The sequence below is a fragment of the Populus euphratica genome, unplaced genomic scaffold (assembly GCF_000495115.2).
Source record: "Populus euphratica unplaced genomic scaffold, PopEup_1.0 scaffold20.1, whole genome shotgun sequence".
Taxonomy (NCBI): Eukaryota; Viridiplantae; Streptophyta; class Magnoliopsida; order Malpighiales; family Salicaceae; genus Populus; species Populus euphratica.
In genome coordinates, this window is record NW_011499854.1 from 894,003 (window position 1) to 918,363 (window position 24,361).

The 24,361-nt window shown below is 32.7% G+C and overlaps 2 protein-coding genes across 2 annotated transcripts; one reads left to right on the top strand and one right to left on the bottom strand.

Moving 5' to 3' along the window:
- Window positions 1–3,302: 3,302 nt before the first annotated feature.
- LOC105122525 (uncharacterized) lies at window positions 3,303–7,329 on the top strand. Its single transcript, XM_011021662.1, has 2 exons — window positions 3,303–4,190; window positions 6,787–7,329. Exons 1-2 carry the CDS (start codon window positions 3,610–3,612, stop codon window positions 6,947–6,949), a joined length of 744 nt encoding a protein of 247 aa, XP_011019964.1. The 5' UTR covers window positions 3,303–3,609; the 3' UTR covers window positions 6,950–7,329.
- A 7,815-nt stretch (window positions 7,330–15,144) lies between these two features.
- Window positions 15,145–24,361, bottom strand: LOC105122526 (biotin carboxylase 1, chloroplastic). The gene is made up of 17 exons (XM_011021664.1): window positions 24,143–24,361; window positions 23,964–24,025; window positions 23,073–23,395; window positions 22,525–22,666; window positions 21,300–21,398; window positions 21,066–21,122; window positions 20,345–20,416; window positions 20,138–20,227; window positions 18,910–18,969; window positions 18,354–18,539; window positions 18,158–18,250; window positions 17,993–18,074; window positions 17,502–17,608; window positions 16,355–16,430; window positions 15,885–15,931; window positions 15,698–15,760; window positions 15,145–15,491 (listed from the first exon to the last, which is right to left on the bottom strand). The coding sequence occupies exons 2-17, from the start codon at window positions 24,006–24,008 to the stop codon at window positions 15,444–15,446; spliced, it is 1,590 nt and encodes a 529-aa protein (XP_011019966.1). The 5' UTR covers window positions 24,009–24,025; window positions 24,143–24,361; the 3' UTR covers window positions 15,145–15,443.

The window sequence follows — 24,361 nt, forward strand, 5'->3', positions numbered from 1 at the left end:
CAAATCAAGTTGACCACCCTTTCCAAAGCAAGAGATAGCCAGTGATGAAACCTGATGAAAAAAGTCAAAAGTTCTCGAAGAACTCAACTGATCATGAATTTTGATTACTTCATAAAAATATATGTTGGAATTCTATGTTTAATACAATTATGAAGGATTTAATTTTGGCAAGGAAAATTAATCCATAATACCTAAAGTACTGTATGATAACAAGAAGAAAGAAAAAAACAGATAATTGGAATGATACAATCAAGAATTCCCCAAAATCCAAATGAATGATGTTAGCAATCAAGTATTCAAGAACACAAAAATATTCTTCTTTTAATTCACACTTGCAAATGTTACTTTCACAACAACAAGTAAGGATGGCATAAAAAAAAAGACTTGTTTTTTTCTTTAGACAAATGAAAAACAAGTAAAGGAGAGAAGGTAAGCCAACGCACCATTTGAGAAAACAAGGAAAAACAGAGCACAGAAAATGAAAGAGCTTCTCATGGCAAGGGTGCAGCACTGACTATGCATTGACTAAGAAGATCTTAGCATTTACAAGTGATCAACAATGGAGTATCTCATTAAAGTATTTATTGTTAATTAATTAATTAATTAATATCAAGGCTTTCTTGCTCTTTGTAATTTATCAATGAGTAAATGGTGGACTCTCTGTTTCTTGTTACAGTTTCTGATGAGTGATGTGTAGGAAAGCTGACATCTTGGTGATGAATATTGCATTGTTAACACGTACAAATATGCATATGATATATTAGGAGTATCAGAAATGATGAATTTTTCGAAGACTCCATTAATAATAAAATGATCAACAAAATTAACTGGTTTGACTCAAATTTAACTGGTTTAAAAAAATCCTAAAAAACCATCATCTTTAGCAATATATGTGGATCTAATCTAAAAGAAAAGTTCAGCCCTCATGGTTATTGACCAAAGTTTTTTGGAATTTTTTGATCTTTCTCGCTGCACCACTAAGTATGAAAAAATTCTCTTAATAAGCTATTATATCTTCATTCCATTAATATTTATGTACATTATATTTATTTTTTATTAATATATATATATAAAAGATATTTATTATTTATTAATGTTATAAAAAATAAATAAATATTTGATCGTTTCACCACATAATAAAAGAAGATTTATAATTTATAAATATCTCATAATTCTTCAATTATTAAGTTCACAATTTTTATTCTTTAATGCATATATATTTTCAGAATATCTCTTTAGAATATATTATTATTTTTTTATTTATAAATATAGTACAAAGTTTTTAAATTTATCAAAATAAATCTTTTACAGATATAAGTCATCTTGACTTACTTACTAAGTATCAACTATTAATTGTCTTAATTAAAAAAAATAAATCAAATTATTAAAATTAATTATCAAACATATAAATCTTATTTCTTATCTATTTAAATTTTCTAGAAATATCATCAATAAATATCTTGCTTGTAAACCAGTACCAATGAGTTTCTTAGTTAATTCAATTGATAAAATAATTTAGACTAGTATCAAATTATTAATTATGGATTAAATTTTCTTCACAGAAGCGGTGAAAGGGGTTAAGGGAGTAGGTTAAAATATATATTAAAAATTAAAGTCATATTTATTTGATAATCTAACTGTTTTGAAGATGAGTTAGATTGTTTCTTCTATATATTAATTTTAGTAACTTTGTGTTTGTTAAAAGTAATGTCCTGAACTCCATTAACAAAAGTAAGTATATATATAAGATTTCACACTTTATTTAGTAATGTTTATCACCTGCTTTGGAAAGGTACATGAAAATCCTCGCTTGAGTGTTTTTTTTATTTTTATTTGGATATTTTTATTTCTTTTTAAAAGATGAGATTAGTTCTGTTTAGGGTTTATAATTATCTCTTTTAATAAATATGTTTTTTGAAAATTGAACTTTTATTTTTATCTTTATAAATATATTAGACCAATTATTCATTGATGTGTGTGTATATTAGCAAATAAAAAATCTATCATTACTCAAGTTATTATTGATAATTTTTTAATAAACCTATAAAATGTATTAGACTATGTGTCATGTGGCTCTAATTTCTTAATCTTAGTTAAATCTATGATGTATTACAAAATAATACTTTTTAAATCTTTAATATATATTTTAAAATAAAAAAAATTAGGTTTAAAATTTATATAGACTTATCATTATTTTATATTAATTGTTTATTAATTTAATTAAATAAAATAAAGTTGAGAGATTAAAACCATTAATTACTTGGCTAAAATTATGATATTGTATTAAAAAATTATTCTAACTACTATAAATAAGGTTAAGAAAATAACTTTAGTTATTATTTTTTAACAATTTATAGGAGCAAATGAGTATTTTCTTTCAAGCAAGCTTCTCCAAGTGCATGAGGCATGTTCTTAGAATTTGAAACCAAAGAAAGGCATTGAGATGGATTTTTATATTTTTCCATTCATGCACTCAAATATAAGAAATTTTTTGTAAAAAGGTTATAAATAAGTTGATTTTATCAAGTTTATGTCAAAATTAAAATTTAAAATATTTTAAAGTTAGTTAAAAAGTCACTTCATCAATCTCAAAACTAAAAATTTAAAAGATCTCTATAAATTAAATAAATAATATTTTTTTATAACAAAAATCATCAAATTTATATAAAAAATAATTTTAAGAGATGTAGTTGAATTGACGAGATTATAAGTTTATTTTTTAAAAATTATTAATTTAAATATTACAAATCTTAAAATTATTAAAAATTTATATAGGTTAATCAAGATAAATCTGATAAGGAGATTAATTGTATAAAAAAAATTTAAAATAAAATAATATTTTTTAAAATAAAAAAGTCATGCAATAAACTTGGGCCGACACTAATAAATCATTAACAAAGAGAAAATTTCACTATCCATTTCCTATTAATGGAAATCCAGCTAGCAACACTAAAAAAGGGATTGTACTTGCCTAATTTTCCTATAAGACGCTAGATAAGTGAAATGTAGGCTGGATTAAGTTTTCCCTTATATAAAAAAATATATCCGAAATGACATGGGATAACTTGATAAACACATAACTTTGAGATCTGGATGACTCCGGGGTAAAGAAAACAGAAAAAACCATGATGCTTTCTTTTAAAAGTTAAATTAGAGATTCTATTGTGCAAGAAAAATGTAAACAAACTGATTTATCCCATTTAATCACTTACTAATAGGTTGTATATTATATACAAATAATAATAATGATTGATTATAATTTAATCAAAATAATTATTGCAACACACTGTTTATATTCCCTTCTCCACTGAAAACCACAGGCGTTAAAGCCTGTCTCTCGACAAGGTAAGTAGAGAGTTGTTGCTTTCTCTCTAAAAAATCTCTCCCACAAATTTAGCCTCGAAGAATCTGTCTTTCTTGCACTTCAATTCTCTAAATTTTGCACTTATTTCTCTCTCTAGAATCTCTTTTACTTTGTAATTAATATCTCTCCGTTAAATTCTCTCTTCCATGTTATTTACACTTGTGAATACTCCAAAACCCTTTCTCTCTTTATAACAGCAAACCCTTGTCTTGAATTTTCAAGAATTCAAGATTTGAGGGTTGCCCATGTCTCAGTTTGGTCTGAAAATGGAGAAAAAGAGACCAAGAATCAGTCTTTCTTTGTTTTCAACATTAACCGATACCTTTTCAGTTGCCAACAAATCACCTAGGTCTTTGGAGAATGGTGGTGCTGTTGGGTTAGGAATAGTTGCTGCTATGGATGAGTCAGATAAAGTTTCTGACTCGGCTTTGTCACCAAGATCCAGTCTTCTCCCAATTGTTTCTTTGAAGAAACCTGCTTCCTATTTCAAAGAAGGAGGTATTGGGGTGTCGAATCTTGATAAAGATAGTAGTGGTGGTGGTGTATTTGTTGTTGATGAGAATGATGAGACTTATACTTGTGTTATTTCTCATGTTGGGAATAATGTGATTAAGCAGAGTGTTTGTTATGGTGAAGAGCTTTGTATTGATCCAGGGAATGAGTTTGATGATGGTTCTGGACTGGTTTATGCTGCTTCACCACCGGTGAGGATGCCCATGGATGCTGCTGTTGCTGCTGCTAGGAGGGAGTTTTGGAGCAAGGATTTCCTGAGTTCTTGCTATATCTGCAAGAAGCTGCTTGAGGGGCTGGACATTTTCATGTACAGGTACAAAAATGATTGCTTTCTTGGTTTAATTTTAGTGGTTAATCACGTGTTTGGAATTGTGTGTGACTAGTGAATTGTGTGAATTCTGATTGATTGGATATGCTTTTTGTTTATGGATTGTTGTTTGACTTTGAATTGCTGTGAAATTTTGTTGTTCTTGATTGGCAATAGATTACTAGATTTTGATGGGATAATAGCCAATGGATTCGTAGGCAAATTAGAGTTGGGACAAAATCTTGCTTACTCATGTTCTTTCAGTCATGACTGCGTCATCCTGTTTTGACTGAAAACCTCCACGTACTTAGAAGATGATTATTTTGGATTACTTTGTGATGGAAAATGTGGACACGAGATAGTTGATGCAATTGTAAAATCGATCAGGTTTCCTGTACAAGCAGAAAATTGTTCCATTTATGTAGAACATATTTATGTTTGGATTTCTTTGTTCCGAAAAACACGTGGACTAGAAATGGTTAATATGATTCTATTATCATTTAAAGATGCCATACAATTGGAACAGTAATTGAACTGGTTTAAACAAGTTCAAAATTAGCTGCTTCGCTGTCTGGTTTAATAGCATTTAAATCTATCTTTGTATATTTATTGTCAGGCCATTTAAAATTCGTGACTTGGGTCAATGCACCTCATCTCGGAGATTTTGGTTCAAAATGGTATTATTCAGTGCTTATTTGGGGTTCCGTTGTCTTCCTGAATTTCATATGTTTTAGGCTGCTTTTAGGAATTTGGAAAGAATTGTTCATCAGTGATGATGCTCTTTCAATTCGTACAAGAATCTGGACACACTGAATGTTTAAAATAGAACCCTGCAATGTCATTTTGTCTTTCATTTTCTGCATGTACTTTGAGAAAATGTTGAAATAGAACATTGCAATCTGATGAGTGCAAATGTGACAGCATGAGTTTCATTTGTAGGTCAAATGATAAAATAAAGCAACTTTTTATTCAAGTTTATGTTATTAAGTTACCTCTAAAAGATTATATGCATCAGACTTCGGTATGAAATGGGCATAAAGTAATCAGAATGCACTTCTCTATTTTAGTTGAGAAAATTCCATAAAAGTAGGGCCAGCTAAATCTCGAGCAGAAGAAATGCCATTTTGGGGGTTGTCCAAATTGATTATGGTTGAAAAGAATGATGAAGACATAAAACCAGAGTTGGGGTAGAAAGGTTGTCAAATTACATCCATTACTTGCACAAACAACTGAAAAACCTTTTGTTGAAGCCATTATTTTGATGCAATGTTAAATTTCTTAGCATGTTGGCTTGAGTGGGAGCCTTTGTGGTAAGGGCTTTTTCCTTACAGCAGTCCAATGGTTCTTGTTTCATCTATAGAGAACTTGGGGCCAATATTGAATCATTATCTGGTACAAGTTGTCGGTGCTAAGCTGTGTACTTCTCATAAATTTCTTTGGAAAAAAACGCTGCTTATTATTGTTGTTAGTGCCAACGAGCAGTTTCTATCTGGCTAAGTTGTTTTCTCCTTTACAAGTTTGGAAAGTCAATATCTGAGTATCTGTCTGAGTTGTCACAGCAAAGCTGTTTTCTCCTCTTGAAGTTTCCTAGGAAAAAAAAAACAAACTGCTCGTTTATTATTATGATTGTTGTTGTTATTAGTGACAACAAGCAGTTTTTCTCTCCTGTCTTTTTTTTTTTTTAACTTTGGAAAGTTAGTTATTGAGTATTTCGTGTAAGTTGTCAGAGCTGTGCTGTTCTTCCTCTCCTCTTGAAGTTTCCTGATGCAGAGATGATGCATATCTTAGTATAATTGGTACTGGTCATTAATTTATTTCCATGTTTACTGAAGCATGCCAGGTGTGCTTCATGTAAGCATTGACAATGATATCTTTCCTTCTAGTGGAAGATATGCCTTTTTAGGATTAGGTTGGCAGATTTGTTATTCATTGAACACTGTCAAATGCAACTTGGCGAAAGTTAGAACAGTCAATAACAGCTTAGAGTTTGCTAAGAAAAAGTTATACTGCTGTCATGATGACCAAATGAACCATTGGTGCCTTGTCAACTATATACACGTGTTTTTCTTTTCAGAAATTATAAAAATATCAGCAAAAGCACCTTGATGGCTCTTTATCCCTACATTGCAGGACTTGAAACTATATAATATTGTATGTCTTATGGGATGTTTTCCAGCAACTATACTAATTTCAACTATTCAATGAAATTTGAATTGCTGTCTTCGTGATGTTTTTGGTTCTTGGTGACAATTTATAAAACAAAGGCAAATGTTGTAGCTTTTTTAAAAAAAAATTGAGGTTGGGATTAGAATTTGCTCAGAATTTGGGTGGTAAGCTCTAGCTGTTAAAAAGCGTATTGGTTTTTCCGTTCCCTAAATTTAAGTTAATAAGTTTCACTTTATTTTGGGAATTATGTTGTAGTAGAAGGCCCAAATAATTCTTGTTTGCTTATGCATGTGGTCCTGATTCTTTTGTGGAGGCTTTGTTAGGATATTCAACTTGAGCCTCAAGAATTTGCAAGGATAATTTTTTCTCCTTCTCATTTCTCATATCTTACACTCATTTTCCAATGCTAAAATAGAAATGGGGTCCTTGTTTGCAGGGGTGAAAAGGCATTTTGCAGCCCAGAGTGTCGTGACAATCATATCAGAAATGAAGATTTCAAGGAGAAATGCGGATCTGAAGCTCGGAAGAAACAAGAGTGCTGCTCTGTATCACCCAGCTCTTCTCCTCAGTTATTTTTTGCTGGAGTAGCTGCAGCATAGAGTATTTTACAAAAACACCAGTATCTGGTAAATAAAAGAATAGTAAAGAATATGAAGGATATCCCTAAAGATAAACTGCCATTGATGGCATGGAGATACAGTAGACCTGAGTTTTTAAGAGGGTTAGAGCAGGTAGTCTCCACACCTTAGATTGCAAGAAAGATTCTTCTGAGATGGGAGAATTTTATAAAGGATTTTAAGTTTTCTTAATCCAAAAAGGGTATCATATATAGACTTGAGTTTTTCAATTTTACTATTATTACCCCATGGTCCATGGGTGCAAGGCAATTTAGTTTAATAATTGCTATGAACTGTTATGCAGATTCTTGAAGCAATATCATTCAATATAAATTACTCTCTAAGCTTTCATATTGTTAGTTCATTACTGTGTGTTTTAATTGAATTATATGGATTTTTTCCCCATTATTTTAAGGCCTGCAACATCTTGACCAAATTATTGAATTATTAGGCTGAGTAAATTTGATCTAGATTTGTTTACTTGCTGAGTTTGCCCATGCTTACAAGTCCCTGGTCATTTGAAAATTAAGATCCCTTTTCGGCGCATGTAGATGGATTGGGGTAGTGTTTCCCTGCATGCTCCTAGTGTGGTAAGGATTTGACTTCAACAACTTACCATTAACTCCCTCAAAACGACGAAGGATGGTTGCTAAGCTGATTCATGATTCAGCCAGCAGCCATGCAACCTGGTATTTGCTTAGTAATAATCTTCACAATCCTTTTGCCCTTACAGCGGCCCGAAAACCTCGAAGGATTGTTGCTAAACTAATTCATCCCGACTCAAGTTTCTTGCCATTTCACAACTATAATGATCCTATTACTGAAACCCAACACCTGATGCTTTCAAGAATACCGAGTAAAGGCTATGACACTGTGACGACTGACATCAGATACACAAGCACATGTCAAGGACCAGAGGGTGCTAATTTTCTATCAAATGCTACCAGAAAGAAGAAAAAAAGAGGAGTTTTGCAAGGCTATGGCACCATGTAAAGATGGACGACTCACTCTAATTGGGATGCAAAGCTACAATATTGCCTGTGAGCTTCAGAAAAGGGGAATTGATTGAGAGCTCCTTGGGAAGCAGGATTGATTGTTGTAATAGAGGTACACAGTTCGAGCACAATCCCTGTCTAGAAAATAAGGTTTTCTCAAAGATCTGATTTGAGAAAACTTGTAGAGATTTTACTTTTGCTTGTAGACATTAATTTGTAATTATTATTTTTTCTTTTTGGTTGGACACTTTCTCCGGCTTGCGATAACATGTAATTCTAAGTAACCAGGTGTGGGTTTGTTAATACTATATGAGAATTTATTCAAACAGATTACGTGAATATGCTAGCGGATATATTTATAAACCAATAGGACTGGTCTAGACCCAATAAGAGGCCTAGTCTTGCCATATTAGAATAACTTTTCAAAATAGTCATAACTTTTAATCCAAACATAGAATCGCTCTTAAATTATTATAAAGTTTTCGAAAGCCATTTTCTTTATAGTAACATGAAATCGCTACTCCAATCGTTAGATCTTTAGATTTTAAAAATCTCACCTGAATTTCTTTGTTATTTTCAAATTTCATACTTCTCTCCTTTATAATTTTTGGATTTATAATTTTATTTTTTAGTTAAAGTAAAGTTTCCCGTCTATTTAAAGCTAAAGCTTTGTGAATCTCCTAGAGGGTTATTTATTCAGAGAAAATAAAACCTACGAATTTGGAGTTTTTATTGGCAACCCTTTTTGCTTATTTAAATTCTTGTATTCTTTTTTATATAAATATATTAGTAACTTATTATTTTCTAATAAAATTATATTTTATTAATATATAATTAAAGTGTTATATCATTTTAGTTGTTAAGTCCTTCATGGAATTTATTTATTTTTAACTAGAAAACACTTTTCTCTATTTAACACTTATGTTTTCTTTTGCTACAAAGTTAATTAGTTAACTATAGTTATCCATAATATAGCAACATACCAAAATATCATAAAAGTATTTTTAAGTGAATAAAAAAGGCTTGAGTTTTAATCAGAACCATAAATATCTGGTCATGCTTCAACTTTCAAGTACATTATTATTTTTGTTTGGTTTGATTTTAAGATTAAAAAAAACAACTAAACCAATTAAAATCTTCATTAAATTTTAGAATCGAACTAAAAACCTATTCAAATTAATTGATTTCAATTCATGTTTTTTAACAAAAACCAGCAAATTACCCCACTCTCCATTAAAAACCTCAATACACCACAGCAAGACCTGCAAACATGTAGAAAATTCAACCATAAATTTCAAAAAAGGAAAAATATAAGCAATTTCAATAGATAAATAAATGCATCACAACTGCTTGAGACATTAGGTATAAAAAAAATTTGTATCCCTCACTCATAACCCAATTAAGCCATAAAAACAAAAACAAAAAGTTGTGTTAAAAAATGAGTTCCTAGGAGTGTTGCTCCAATGAATACCAGTAAAAGAGCGGAGCCTTTTACAAGGCAAGTGAACTATAGCCCAGGTAATAGCTTTAATAACAATAATAATTTTGACAACAAACCTAAAGAATTAAGCCAAAGTGTAAGGAAATCTTAACAACAATAAGGTTGTTACCTAGGCAAACTTAAACAATAATAATTAATTAGTCGCATGTTTTTTCTTTGTATTTTACAGCAAACCTGCCTAAACATAAATAATTAATTAATTCACATATCTTTCAAGTAACTTGGGGTTTTAGCTTCTTCTTTTTCTCCACAATATACAATTTTAGCTTTGATTTTGAAAAAGAATTTATATAGAAAGTCGCAAGAGTGTAAAATCATCAGGTAAGAATTTATAAGCCCTAACTTTTCATTTTCAATTCAATATATTCTATTCATTGTAGTAGATTGTACCCTAGAAATCTAATAGTTTGAATATCTTTAGATTTTTTAATACTCCAATGGGTCGTTTATCCTTATATATTTTACATTTTATGTTAAGTTCTCCAAATCTTATAGTAATCTGCATCACTAATTTATCCTTATATACTCTAATAGTTTGAATGCTAATAATTTACTAGTTATTTTAAAATTAAATTCTCCAAATCTTCCAGTAGTCTGCATCACTAATTTATCGTTGTATATTCTGTATTTTTTGAATATTCTATTGTGGCATTAGTATCTTTTCATCTTGAATTTGACTTTTCTAATCCCTTTTACTTGAATAGGTTATAAATTATAATGGAAAATCAAGGAAATAAGAGGAAAAAAATTATGTTTTCATTCTTTAAACCAAACAAACAAATATCAACTAATAGCGAACAACCCCCTTTCAAATCTCAAAAAGTTGAAATCGAAGTTAATACTCTTGAACGAGATCCTGGGTTACGAACTCCAGTATGGAAACATCCTATTAATCAATAAGATGAAATTAGAAAAGCTTATATCAAAATAGATTCATATCAACCTCAGTTAGCAAAGTATTTATTGACTGAATCAGGGAGATAGTATCATCGATTTCAATACACTTGGTTTGATCAATTTCCTTGACTAGAGTACCTACCATTAAAGGATGCAGTATTTTGTTTTTCATACTTTATCTTTGAAAACAAAATGTCTTGTTATCCCATATTCACCGCCCAGTCTTGTCATCTCACACTTATCATCGAAGGCTTTAGAAGTTGGAACAGGTTAATGATAGGGTTAGATGTCCACTTTTGATGCATGTGAAAAGTCCCACTTCACCACATAATAATGCTGTGAAATCTGCTGAAAATTTAATAAAAGTAAATAGACATATTAATAAAGTGTTTGAATGCATAAACTGTTGAAGCAGTTTAGAAAAATTGATTGACTTACAAAAGTAATTGAAAGTGTTTGATGGCTTAGCTTACAAGCACATGTATTTGGAGGTCATGATGAATCTTTGGCTTCTAATAATCGAGGCAATTTTGTGGAAATGATAAGACTTATAGGGAGTTTGAATGTTGACATTGATGATATTGTCTTAGAAAAAACTCCAAAAAATACAAAGTATACCTCACTGACTATTCAAAAAGTGATTTTGCATATTCTTGCAAACAAAGTAACGAAAAAGATTTGTGAAGAAGTTAGAGATGCAAAGTTTTGTATTTTGGTTGACAAAGCCAAAAATACATCAAATAAAGAATAAATGGTTACTGTTTTAAGATTTGTTAATATCCAGGGTTTAATTTGTATGAGAATTTTTTTTGATATTGTGCATGTTTTAAATACTACTTCTTGAACACTTAAAAAAAAAATTATAATGTGCTCGCTTAATATAACTTGTATATTCTCAATATGCGAGGTTAAGGGTATGATGGTGATTGCAATATGTGTGGCGCATGGAATGAACTATAAGCTTCATTTCTTAAAGATTGTCCTTATGCATATTATGTGCATTGCTTTGTTCACCGATTACAACTAACATTAGTTTCAGCAGCTGGAATGAGATTTCTATTTGGTTATTTTTCTCAAAATTGACAACCATTATCAATCTTATTAGTGCTTCTCTTAAATGTCATACCAAGTTATATTATGCTCAGGTTATAGAAATCGCACATATGGTAGCTATTTGAGAACATGAGACTAGTAGAAGGGCTAATCAAATTGGTAATTTACACCGAAGTAAAACTACTCACTGGAGCTCTCATGTTGATTTTATTTGCATCTTAATAGATATAAATGGTGCAACTATTACTGTACTTAAAAGTATGGTTCAAGAAGGATCTTTTAACTTTATACATGGAGAAACTGGTGGTTGTTTGATTGTGATGAAACCTTTTGAATTTGTATTCATCTTATATTTGATGTATAAAATAATAGGGATTGCTAATTTACTTTGTCGAGCTTTGCAGCAAAAATCTCTTGACATCTTAAATGCAATGGATCTTGTATCAACTACTAAAACATTTCTTCAAACTTTGAAAGATGTCGAATTTGATCTTCTTTTTGCAAATGTGCAATCTATTTACACAAAATATGAAATTCACATACCACATATAAATGCTTCGTATAAAAAGGCTACAAGTCGTTCATATCAACAACAAGGTTCGGTGACAGTTTACCAACATTATCATTATGATATATTCAACTTAATAATATATTTTTAGTTGAAAGAATTAAATTCTAGATTCAGTGATGGGACAATAAAACTCATTGTACTTAGTTATGCTTTGTACTTAGCTATGCTTTAAAACCCAAAGACAACTTTAAATCATTCAAAGCTAATGCTAAAGCTTGCTGATAAATTTTATCCTAAATATTTCAATGAACAAGAGATGTATTATTTGAGATCTCAGTTAGAGCATTATCAGATTGATGTGATTCATTATGAGAGCTTTCAGAATATGTCTACTATTTCTGAATTATATAGAGGATTAGTTGAAACAAATAAGTCACAGCACTATCATTTGATTGACAGGTTGATTCGTCTTGTTTTGACTTTACTTGTTTCCACTGCCACTACAGAGCGGATATTTTCAGCTATGAAACATGTTAAGACCGTGTTTCGCAATAAAATAAAAGAAGAGTTCTTTGTAGATTCTATGATAATTTACATTGAACAAGAGCTTGTTGAAGATATTGATTTGGATTCGAACATAAATGAATTTTATTCTACAAAACATCAAAGGATGCAACTTTGATAGTATAATTTATTTTTATTTTGAATTTTATGTATTGTAAATTTTATTTTATTTTTATATTTTATGTTATATATTTCAATTAAAACTTTATTATTATTTTGATAAATTTATATATTCAAGTAAATAATTAATTTTAAAAATTAATTTATATGTATTTATATCATACCCTAGAACATTAAAAATTCCAACCACGCCCCTGCCCGTAACGAAAGAAGAATCGAGAACAAAATGAAAGTAAACATGCTGATAAGATGTGGGAGAACATTCCAAGCTCCAAGCATTGGCTTTGATAGACCAGAGACACAACGAAGAGGCAAGAGACGAAGATGAAAGGAGGACGTTGCGACTTCCACGAGAGAGGAAGGCAGACCGGAGTGGGAGATCGCGAGAGAGAAGAGACGATCTGGTAGTGTGTTTAGGGTGGCTGAGGTTTTTTTAATTGGTTTTCTTAGTTTCTTTTTTTTGGTTCAGTTTTTTCAATCATTTTTTTTTTTCGATTTTCTTGGTTTTTTATTGCTACGGACCTCCATATTTATAATTAAGAGATGACATAAGTGACTTCGTGTTACTAATCCTGATAATTAAAACTAGGTATAATCTTCCAAACAACACTTAGTGCTCCTATCCAAGAGAATCCATTCCATTTATATGATGATCACTTGTCAATTCGATTCCAAATAATTTTTGTTTTCGGAAATAAGCATTACCACCACTAGAAGGAAACTTCTGCCTTCACTTTTCTTTTTCTTTTTCTTAATAGTAAGAACTGTGGAAGATACTGATGCTGCCATTGCTAACTCATAGGACACTCACAAAAACAAAGCAATGCATAATATATAGCATGGCCGTATAGTGATCACGGCTTAACCCTATTTTTGGAAATTAAAAAAATGAAAAAGAAATGAAGGAAAGGACGAAAGGACGAAAGGTGCGGTCATCAAATGTGGAGCGATGGAAGTGGTCGCAGCATATCCTTTGGAAGATGCTGCCATTGCTAACCCATAGGAGAAGGAACCCACGTTCAGTGTCCCTTTACCTCTCGTATAAAATGATCTCTCCCCTTCTTTCTCTTCTCCAGCACCATACCTTAGCATAATATCTAGAGTGAGCTACGTGCTTGAAGATGCTCGTCGCTAGTTCTTTCTCTTAGCATGAGTGCCAATCCCGCCATGCACCCTCACCGTACGGCATGGTGGGCGGTGGCTGAGCATACAAGGTTACGGATTGTTACAGTACTGGGTTAAAAACTTGGGAGAGAGCCAATTTCTCTCACAGGGCAACCTCAATCCTTTGGCATTTTCACTTGGAGAGGATCTCGATCTATCGTTTGCTTGTTCTTGTTTCTATCCTTAATTTAGTTAAATATGTAAGGAAACTATGGTGCCGTTATGTGGGCTTTTCTTCCTCTCTTTTTTCATGTGGGAGTGTTTATTTATTAAATAACTAGCACTGCATCTAATATCTATATTAGAAGTAGTGACCATATTGCAGGATTCTTGCAACATCAATTGTATTGTGAACTTCCATGATGTCCAAGCTCAAGCTTAACGTTTGAAGCATGCGTGTCTTTTGTTTCTTTTAGTGTTTGCATCTAACGGCAGGTCAAGTTTTCCTGCAGTGATTAATTGTAGTTGGTCGACTGTGGCTCAGATGTCCAATAACCCCTTGATTCTCTAGTAAAAAAGCAACTCAAAAAATAATTTTTTAAAATATATAGTTTTTTTAAATGACTGAGTCATTATATTCTTAATGTAATCCATATAAATCCTAATAGGGTTTCTTTCATATCAATAAAAATATTAATTGTAGTCGATTTGAACTTCAATATATAGTATTCCTTAGTAAGTTACTTAGTTTGAGTCCATTTAAATTTCATTAGGGTTCCTTTAACTTAGTAGGTTAATTAATAATTATAAATAAAATTTTGAAAATATGTGTGTGTGTGTTAAAATTTAAATGTAAAAAGAAAAAAAATCCCTATGCTTATAACCTCTCCACTAACTAATGTGAGAAAAACCCCAACAATCTCCTCCGCCCGTTCAACCTTGGGTTGGAGCCGCAACAACCCATTTCTTGCCCTAGCTATAGGGTCTGAACTTGTTGGCAAATCTAGGCTCTTATTTCAATTATTAGATGGTCTTGGATTTATCTTTTCCTTGCACTTATAAACTTTATGGTTAGAGAAAAAAAAGGTTTTTTAGTTGCACTGTTAAAAATTAAATTTAATAGCATGTATTAATAAGATAGTTGTGGTAAATTTGAATCTCAACGGTAGATTAATTAATAATCATGAATAAGATTTTAAAAATATATATTACAACTTAAATGGATTATTATTGAGAATAAAATTACATTAGTTATTTAAAAAAAAAATTGTTCGGTGGTTTATTCCCTTTTCAGAAGTTAACTTATGAGGTGAGGTTTTTTTCCTCAATTATTTAAAAAAAAGTCGGAAACTCGTGCAGTGACTTTCCTTGCCCTGCCCAAGGATCTCATGTGATATTTAGAATGTGATCATCTGGTGGGACAAGGACATGATAGAGCTAAATTTCTCCCTTCATCTCAAGAAATTTCGAATCAGCCTTGACTAAAAACATCACCATCCAAGTACTGTATGAGCAAGATGAACTTTACCCCATTTTCATCCCCAACTAAAAGGAATGCATACAGCATACATCAAAATTTCATGAATAATTCTCCCGTGTCTGGCACGTTGAAATTTACAAGTTCTAAAGGAAAGGAAAACGAAAGCTTCCAGCAGATTCGCATAAGAACCTGGCCTCTTAACTGCGCTTGAAAATTAGCTGAAGATGGTTGCGATTTGAGAAGTGATCTATTTATGCGGCTGAATTGGTCAACTGTTTGGCTGGTATGATTTGTTGTGGCTGCAGGCACAAAAGAAGAAAAGTGGAATCAGCTGAGAACACCTTAAGCATATATCAGGATAGAATTCAAGAAGATGAAAGGACCACGAAGAAGCTTATATCTAAACAATTGCCAAGACAAACCGAAAATGTGCAGTTTTAACCAAGAAAACCACCGTGCCCCAGGCCAATTTTCAATGATGAATGGGATTATATCAGCTTCTTACCGCTGCTAACTCCTTTTCATGCTTCGGAATGAAAGCGGTATCAACATTTCCATTTTTGAAGTCCTGTCAGCAAAAGGGGGCATATGAAAAGGCAACATAGATCCAATCAGTTCAAGGTTCAAACAAAATACATGGGGTTTTTTCAGTAAAATTCATAAATAAATTTGCAAATTATAGTTTTCCTAACCTCAATTTCAAGGATAAGTTTGTGGTAATCTATAGTCGTCGGAACTCCTGTATAGAGAAAGTGAGAGAGATTGATCAAAAATTAAAGAATATACAGATTCTAAGAACAAAAACAAATCATATCTGTGAGAAAAAATTAAGAGATGTGCTTGATTGACCGAAAAGCCACAAATGGCATGTCTACTCTGCTGCAATTAGCAGCAGACTGAAACAAATCAAAGGATAGTGGTAGTTTACAGCAACCCTATGTGGATAGCGGCTCACCAAACTAATCAAAGGATGAGCCTCAAAAGAGGTTTGCATTTGCATGCATCCAGATCAAAGAAAGAAAACCAAAAATGTGGTTTCAAAACTCACTCCCTAAACCCAATGTGCTCTTTCCATACAATCAATGCATGGCCACTATCTCAATTCAAGACTTAAAAACATGGGTACCAGTGCGGGGCACCTTTCAAATTCTTGGACACTTACCAGTAATAATAGTGTCATCAAGAGCCCTTTTCATTCGCTCAATTGCTTTTTCTCTTGTTGGAGCCCAGACAATAAGCTGCAATATGTTCCAAATGTCACAGTAATTAAAACCATATGATGAAGCCAATTGCTTTCAGTAGTTAGTTAAGCTGTCATGCATGGTAGCTTTAAACTGCAAACACAATGCATCCAAGTATCAACTACAAAATTGACATGGAGGGAAGGCTAATGTCTAAGGGAAAAAAAAAACACTCTTTGTTATGTCCCATGGATACACTTTTATCCTTGACAACAATAAAAAATTGAGAACGTCTAGCTTTAGCAGGAAATCCATCGAAATGATGTGTCTTCCAACTTGAACTATATTCTGAATTTTTTAATCCCTATGTTCCTTAGGACTCCAGTTAGAACTTTAACTTAACTCTAACTGCCTATGATGCCTTTAAAAATTTAGAAACAACTGATATTTAACCCAAACAACCACTTCAACAAACCTCATCTTCATGATTTAGATCTTTTGGTAGAATAATAATTCCCAATCTAGTGAAGCAAATGCTAGAGCATCCGGCACAAAAATGTGGGCCTGACAGAATCACATGAGCACAAGCTCAAGGAAATGAAACAGATTTCAGAGAAAGCAAACAAGTCTAACGATAGGACAATAATGGTTGGCTCAGATTTCATGTAGACAATCCAACAAAAAAAGTTTTTGAGCTAATGGGTGGAAACATCCACACAACTCATTTTACAAGTCTGTACCAAACTTTGTGCTTGGGCAGTATGGGGTTACATGATAAAAAATCTAGTGCTTTTCTGTCACCAGCATACAACTTCAAAAAGAAGAAGAAAATCAACTTAAATTGATTAACAAGGAACCTAAGCATCTAGAAGTAAATTTATCCAGATAGAATGTGGTGGGCACCATTCTAAGAGAAAGAAAGTGGCCAAACCAGACAAGTGTGGGGCTTATCATTATGTCTATGGAGTAAATTTCAATGTATTGTCATTAGAACAGATGCAGCTAAGCAGTTACAGAATGTAGATATGCTCCTGGTAAGCAAAAAACAATCACATTGAGATAATAACATGAATGCCCCTTTTCACACGGCCAAAAACATAAAGAACATGGAATTGTTATTTGACAAACCTTTCCAAGTAGGGAATCATAGCTTGGAGGAACAACATAATCAGGATAAACATGGCTATCCATTCTAACAAACGGGCCTCCAGATGGCAAATATGCTGTTATTCTCCCTGTTTGTTTAGAAGGAAAAGAGCACAAATATTACAAGCGGCTGGATAATTATTAAATATGTTTTCAGGGAAAAGAAAATCAATCACAGCAAGATGAATGAAATTTTCATAATTCAACCAAAAGCAACGCCAATAAAATCCAGGAGTTGTGTGAGATGAACAAACATTAAATAGACAAACTAGGAAATGTAATAAACTAGAAAGGATAAAACATGGCTTGTCACCTTAAAAGGATTAGACATTGGGCGTTCAAATAGGAAGGATAAAACAGAGTTTGGGAGGAAAAAGGCATGCGCAATAGCAACTAGAAAAGTGGTGATGAAGAGGATCAAATAGCAGTAATAATTTAACACGAATGTAATGTTCAGCACAATGTAGACATACCAGGCCCAGGTCGGAATCCCTTAAAAGCATCTTCTGCATTGATACGGCATTCAATTGAATGTCCTCTAAGAACAATATCTTCCTGAAAATTGAAATCCAGAGAACTATCAAAAAGATGTACAAGCATGGGGCATAAATTCTTCTATTAATCCTTTGTTCCAATACCTGTTTGTATCGAAGTTTCTCTCCCATGGCTACACGAATTTGTTCCTCAATCAAATCAACAGAAGAAATCATTTCAGTCACTGGATGCTCCACCTGCATTTTTTATTTTATCAAAAGAAAGAACTACTAATCACCAAGATAGGGTTTTTATCAACACAAGAACAGAAAACTAAATCACTAATCACTTATATTTAACCTGGATTCGAGTGTTCATTTCCATGAAGTAGAAGGAACCCCTTTCATCCAAAAGGAACTCAACCGTTCCAACACCTATGTACCCTATGGATGCTGCAGCTGAAACTGCTGCATCACCCATGGCCTTCCGTAACTCAGGAGTCAAAGCTGGAGATGGTGCTTCTTCCAACAGCTTTTGGTTACGTCTCTATATAAGAGTCATATTCAACAGAACCATTACTTCACTGCTAAAAGTAAACATGAAATAACAACCACAACGAGAAGAAAAAGAAAGGGAGAAACAGGATGGGGATCACTCCCAGAACATATGATAAAACTTTTATGCATTCTATCTTATGATTGAACATGACTATGCTGAAACCAAACCTCTCAGCTTCCTTAAAATTATTGATGCTCATGAAGATATTACCAAGCTTTATGAATTCCCTAGAATTGGTTTTTAATGTTGAAAAATGAAAAGCTATCTTCTTTTCTGCGAACGGTCCAACAACCTTTCAGGAATAGTTTACAAATGGCAATCCATTGTGATAGTTGCAAGATAAGAAAGTAAACAATACCTGAATACTGCAGTCTCGCTCACCAAAATGAACAACATTACCAAATTTGTCTGCAAGAACCTGCCAAATCAAATAATGTACCAGAATGATTCAGAAGCTTTCACATTGATGTTGGGAGTACAAGGATATTTAAAAAAGGAAAACTGCATTTTAGTATTACTGAACTGAACTATAATATTGACAAATTAAAATTCAGCAGTGTCAGAAGTGTTATGAGAAAAGTAAGACTACTTTTATCAACCTAGTTGAGTCACTCAAAAGTCAATAGTGTTTAGACTAATCAACTCAGAAATTGTTCCTACCTCATATCAGATTCAAATTTTCTGCAAAGCAAATTTAAGTACTTATTTTTCTGCATGAATTCAGATTTGGATTTGCACATGAATTCAGATTTGGATTTATCTTCATCATTCAGCATATTTCATTTCTAGATAGATCATTCACCCACTTATTTATCTTCACCATACAGCAGATTTCATTTCCACATAGATCATTTATTCACTTATGCTAAATGCCTTTTACCCTCAATAAATAGATGAATTTATTGTTCAAGATACTCTTTTAAATTATAAAACCCTGGCATCTTCCTTCTCTTCTTGTGATAACTAGTTGTACAGGTTGTCTAAAACAGATGCAGATTCTTCCAACAAGAATTGGATGTAGATTAAATCAAATCTCATTTGCCTAATTCATTCCTAGCACTTCCTTCTTATAGCTCTTAATTATAGGTAACAAGAAAATTTTCATTGCTAAAAGCAAACCTGCATTAGCATTAACAAGGTTACAGTCATTCCCCTTCCAGACTCTACTCTAATGATCTTCCATAAGAAACCTTCATTAAACATAATCTCGAGTTAATTATGGGTTAGTCCCTGTAGTTTAGCAAAATTAATTAATTAGTCCTCATGGTTTCAAAAACTATATATTTAATCCCTGTATTTTTAAATCTATTTAGAACTTGATCCTTTTTTCCCCTTTCATTTTTTTTTCCAATTTATTTTGCTTCTTTTTTTGTAGAAATAGGGGGGTGGGGTAGAAGATAAGATGGAAAGACTAATTAGAAAAGAGGGCATTTTTCAGAGCACAATACTTCTAAAAGTAAGCATGGTCAACGTTGGTCAAAGGACTATTTGATTATATTTTATACTACAGTGACTAATTAATTTGTTTTAATACACTAAAGGGACCAAATTATAATTAATTCATATAATCTCCGGACATAGATTACCTGGAACTCAATGTGTCTGGGATTTTGAACATACTTCTCCAAATAAACTCCATCATTTCCAAATGCAGCAGCAGCCTCACTTTTAGCTTGCTGTAGAGCAAAGGAAGCGAACTAAATTCAACCATAGACAAACAAAAGAATTCACGCAGCATGCTTCATGGAAAAATATCCAACACTACAATGAAAAGCTCCACACTAACTTCATACCTGTAGCAACTTTACAAACTCATCAGCTTCTTTGGCAAGCCGCATTCCACGTCCTCCACCACCTGCCGTTGCCTACAGAACATAGGTTTAATTCAATAGAAGTTTCAATGCTTTTTAATTTTATGCTTCATTTGCTTGGTATTAGAAGATGTAAGGAAAAAAAATTCCAAATCTCATAATTGCCGGTCCAGACCCTATTTTATGAAATTTCACAAATTTCACTCTTGCATATTCTTCAGAAACCAAATGGGGCAACAGTGAAACTATTAAGAGTAACTTATTAAAGATGCAAACATATAATTTCAACATAGAATCCAAGTGATAATTTTGGATAATTCCTATTATGGAATGATTTCTGAGATATTTTAATTGATTTTAGTTTTAATGCTTGGCACTATTGTACAAGGTTACTTGGAGGGCATTTTAGCTTTCTTCTCTATACATGCACATGCACCCACAGAGGAGAAGATTTCCAGCAAAGATAGTAAAGAGCTCCATAAATTGCTTGATGTGTAGCTGAGTGAAAACAAAACAAGTCGATGGCAAGGATGTGATCAAGCAAGAAGCAAGGAGAAAACACTACTCCATCCTTTCTGTATAAATACTGACATTTGTCTGAGTCTGGAAGGGTAGCAATGGCGTATATTGCAATTTCAATGTTGTCACAATCTGTATAAAACATGACTATCAAAGAAGGATTAGTATGAAGGAGATTATTTACCTTGATCATCACAGGATAACCAATCTCGTTGGCGAGCCTTACTCCTTCCTCAGTACTCTAACAACAATCAGTGTACAAAACTTTGTCAGATAACATCAAACTAGATCTTCCTATATTATCAAAAGGAGTAAAAGGAGCTAACCAAATAATTAAACTAAACTTGCAAGACATGCAATTGTTTACATGCCAAAGTTTTTTGAATCAAATAATACAGATAATGGCCAATCATGGCACCTGTAATAAGCCATCACTTCCTGGTACAGTTGGAACCCCTGCCTTCTTCATTGTTTCTCTAGCAGTTGATTTGTCACCCATGACCCTTATACTGTCAGGCTGCACAAAGCAAACAATAATTTGCATCTTTTTTCAATTATGCAAGTGATAGACAGCCATAAACATGAATTCATGATATACTTTCACCAGGTAAAAACTTGATCAATTCTCAATCCAATTTCTTCAAAACATGCCAATGGACAGTCAACTTCACCATTTACAGTGCTGAAGATTATAGGTTTCCAGTACAATAAGGAAGGATAACCAAAATGAAAGAGAAACGCGAGGAAAGTTTTGCTAGAACCATGTATGACTCAGCAGAGAACCTTTGGTAAGTTGGTTTATGAATTTGAAGGCATGACTCAGCATTCAATGAAAAACTTTAGTAAGTTGGTGTATATACTTGAAGACCCAATGTAGCATTTTTTTTTTTTCCATGTCTTTGTGCTAAACCTTAGAATTTCATCAACTTTTTGCCATCAGTTTTCTACTACAAAGCCACCTGAGAGTCTGAAACTACTTCATGGACTTTATAGATACACTGACTAACATACAACCCAAGCTGAGATAGAACATGTACCCCATCCTAAAACCTAGAACCATGATGAGATTATAATGTAATTAACCACCTTCCAAACAGAAGCAGACAAGGTTCAAACTTAGAATTCAGTGACAGGAAATGTATTTGCCTCAAGATATTTGGTGAATAACCAAAAAATAACAACCAACTCGGCAATCACAGTTTTTAGCATAAAGATAAATCTTCCCACTGTCTTCCACATGCTTTTTACTACATGTCAAATAACTAAAGATAATCACCAAACTTCAACAATCTGCATCATACCATACTAATGAATAAAGATTTACATAAAAAAGGATGTCAGCCGCTAAGGGATATTTTTATATTAAAAAAAAAAAGAGATTATAACAACAGTCACCATTAGCCATAACCCCAATTCTGGGACATCATACTAGATTGAATTGCTGTTCAAAATCTGTATACATGGTATTCCAAATATGGGATCTTTCCCTTATCTATCATAATTGAGAATGCAGTGATTTTAGCATCTAATTCAACAACAACAAAAAATGTAAAACAATAGTTGACATGAGATAGGCTAAGATCTAGGAGATTATGTATTAATCTCACTTTTTACTACTATTGAGTTTCTTGGTCTCTACTTACATTAGGCCCGATAAAGTTTATTCCATGTTCTCTGCACATTTCCACAAATACAGCATTTTCAGCAAGGAAGCCATATCCAGGATGCAGCATTGTACATCTACGACTTATAGCAGCAGATAAAACATTTGGGATCACTAAGTACCTGTCGAAAAACAGTGAAACATACAAATAAATTCATTATATTCCAAATCTACAACTTAAGAGTATCTTGCATTTGTTATTGAGAAATTAAATGACTACTCAAGAACCAAATTATTTCTATATAAACATTGCAACTTTCAACAAGCAGGAAAAAAAATTATAATTATCAATTTATAAACTAATTAACAGGGGACGTAAATGTAATCAAACCGCTACCAGCAATGCTTTAATGAATAAGATATGAGGTGAAACACAGAGGGTAGTAACAACTGTTAAATTAAGATGAATTGTTTCAGATTACTGACTCTGACTTGGAAGCTTTTCCTAAAATCCCCCTTACTAGTTGCAAACTAATATCCATGTGTAATGCATGTGACTGATAAAGTAAGAATATTATAACCACTTACGACTGACTGCTGGGTGCTTCACCGATGCACACTGATTCGTCAGCCAATTTCACATGAAGTGCATCCTTATCTATGGTAGAGTAAACAGCTACACATGGTATCCCCATCTCATGTGCAGTTCGAATAACACGAACAGCAATCTCTCCTCTGTTTGCTACCAGAATTTTTTCCGCGCGACATGTAACCCCAAGAGCTCCTCCATTCTTAGCACAGTGACTAATGTGGGCAGTCTGAGCTCTTTGTCTAGGAAAGTTAACCTTATTTCCCATCATAAAGCTGCATTGAGAACTCCTGATTCCACTAGTTTTCCCCATGAATAAACCCTTATGCATTGAATAAATAAACTCTTTCAGTATTTGTAACAATCACAGACTATTTCACTAGATATCACAACCTCATAAAACTAAAAATGCTTAGCATTGTCATTGGAATTCTTTAAAACATACAACAACAATGCAAGTTATATGCATTAGACATGTACTTGCTATCACTTATCTTCATATTTCAAAAACATTTTTAATTAAAAATCCAACCTCTGAGCTCATTAACCCTCCCAAACCATCCTCATTATTTACATCACCCCACATAGGCTAGCAAAATCATAGAATTGAAATAGCACCACATATCTACAATTCAAGTAAATCACTGAATTGGCTTCAATTCCCAGCTCCACAAATACAAACTAAGCCCAACATTACAAAGCCATCAACCAATACCATCCCCCAACGAATAAAACAAACAAAACCCAAGACTCATTTCCTTCTAATGAACATTCCAACGCGAACCCACTACAAATCAAACAAAAAGAAGACACGTTTCTAACAAATTCGAACCAAAAACAAGTAAGCAACAGAACAGAAACACAAAAACGAAAGAGCAACAACAACTTACAGGAGTAGAGGCAACAGATTTGCAAACAGGCAACGTAGCCTCCATTTTGGAACCCAAAAGGCCTACAAGATAAATTAAAAAAGAAAAAAAAACCGCTTCAAACAACAAGACAACAGTTACATTACTTAAAACATCAAAACAAACATAACTATATTAGATCATCACTAGATATAGGTTACCTTGAAGAAGAAATGATGGGTTATTGTCGAAGCAAAGAAAGCACGAAGAGAAGGAGAAGGGGAGAGTATTTAAGATAGAAGTGATGGAAGGAAGAGATTTGTTGGGACTTTGGTTTGTGTTGCTGTCTTGTCGATAGAAACGAGGAAATGCGAAGAGAGTCAGAGAGTGTGAGAAATTGAATGCTCCGCCTAATTGGGTTTGGGTTGCCAACCCAAAGC

Coding starts and splice junctions, on each gene's coding strand:
- LOC105122525 (XM_011021662.1), top strand. CDS start 3,610: ATGTCTCAGTTTGGTCTGAAAATGGAGAAAAAGAGACCAAGAATCAGT. Junction 4,191..6,786: donor CTGGACATTTTCATGTACAG/GTACAAAAATGA, acceptor CCTTGTTTGCAG/GGGTGAAAAGGCATTTTGCA.
- LOC105122526 (XM_011021664.1), bottom strand. CDS start 24,008: ATGGAGGCTACGTTGCCTGTTTGCAAATCTGTTGCCTCTACTCCT. Junction 21,123..21,299: donor GAAGTGATGGCTTATTACAG/GTGCCATGATTG, acceptor GATTGTTGTTAG/AGTACTGAGGAAGGAGTAAG. Junction 15,932..16,354: donor TGATGACACTATTATTACTG/GTAAGTGTCCAA, acceptor TTCTCTATACAG/GAGTTCCGACGACTATAGAT.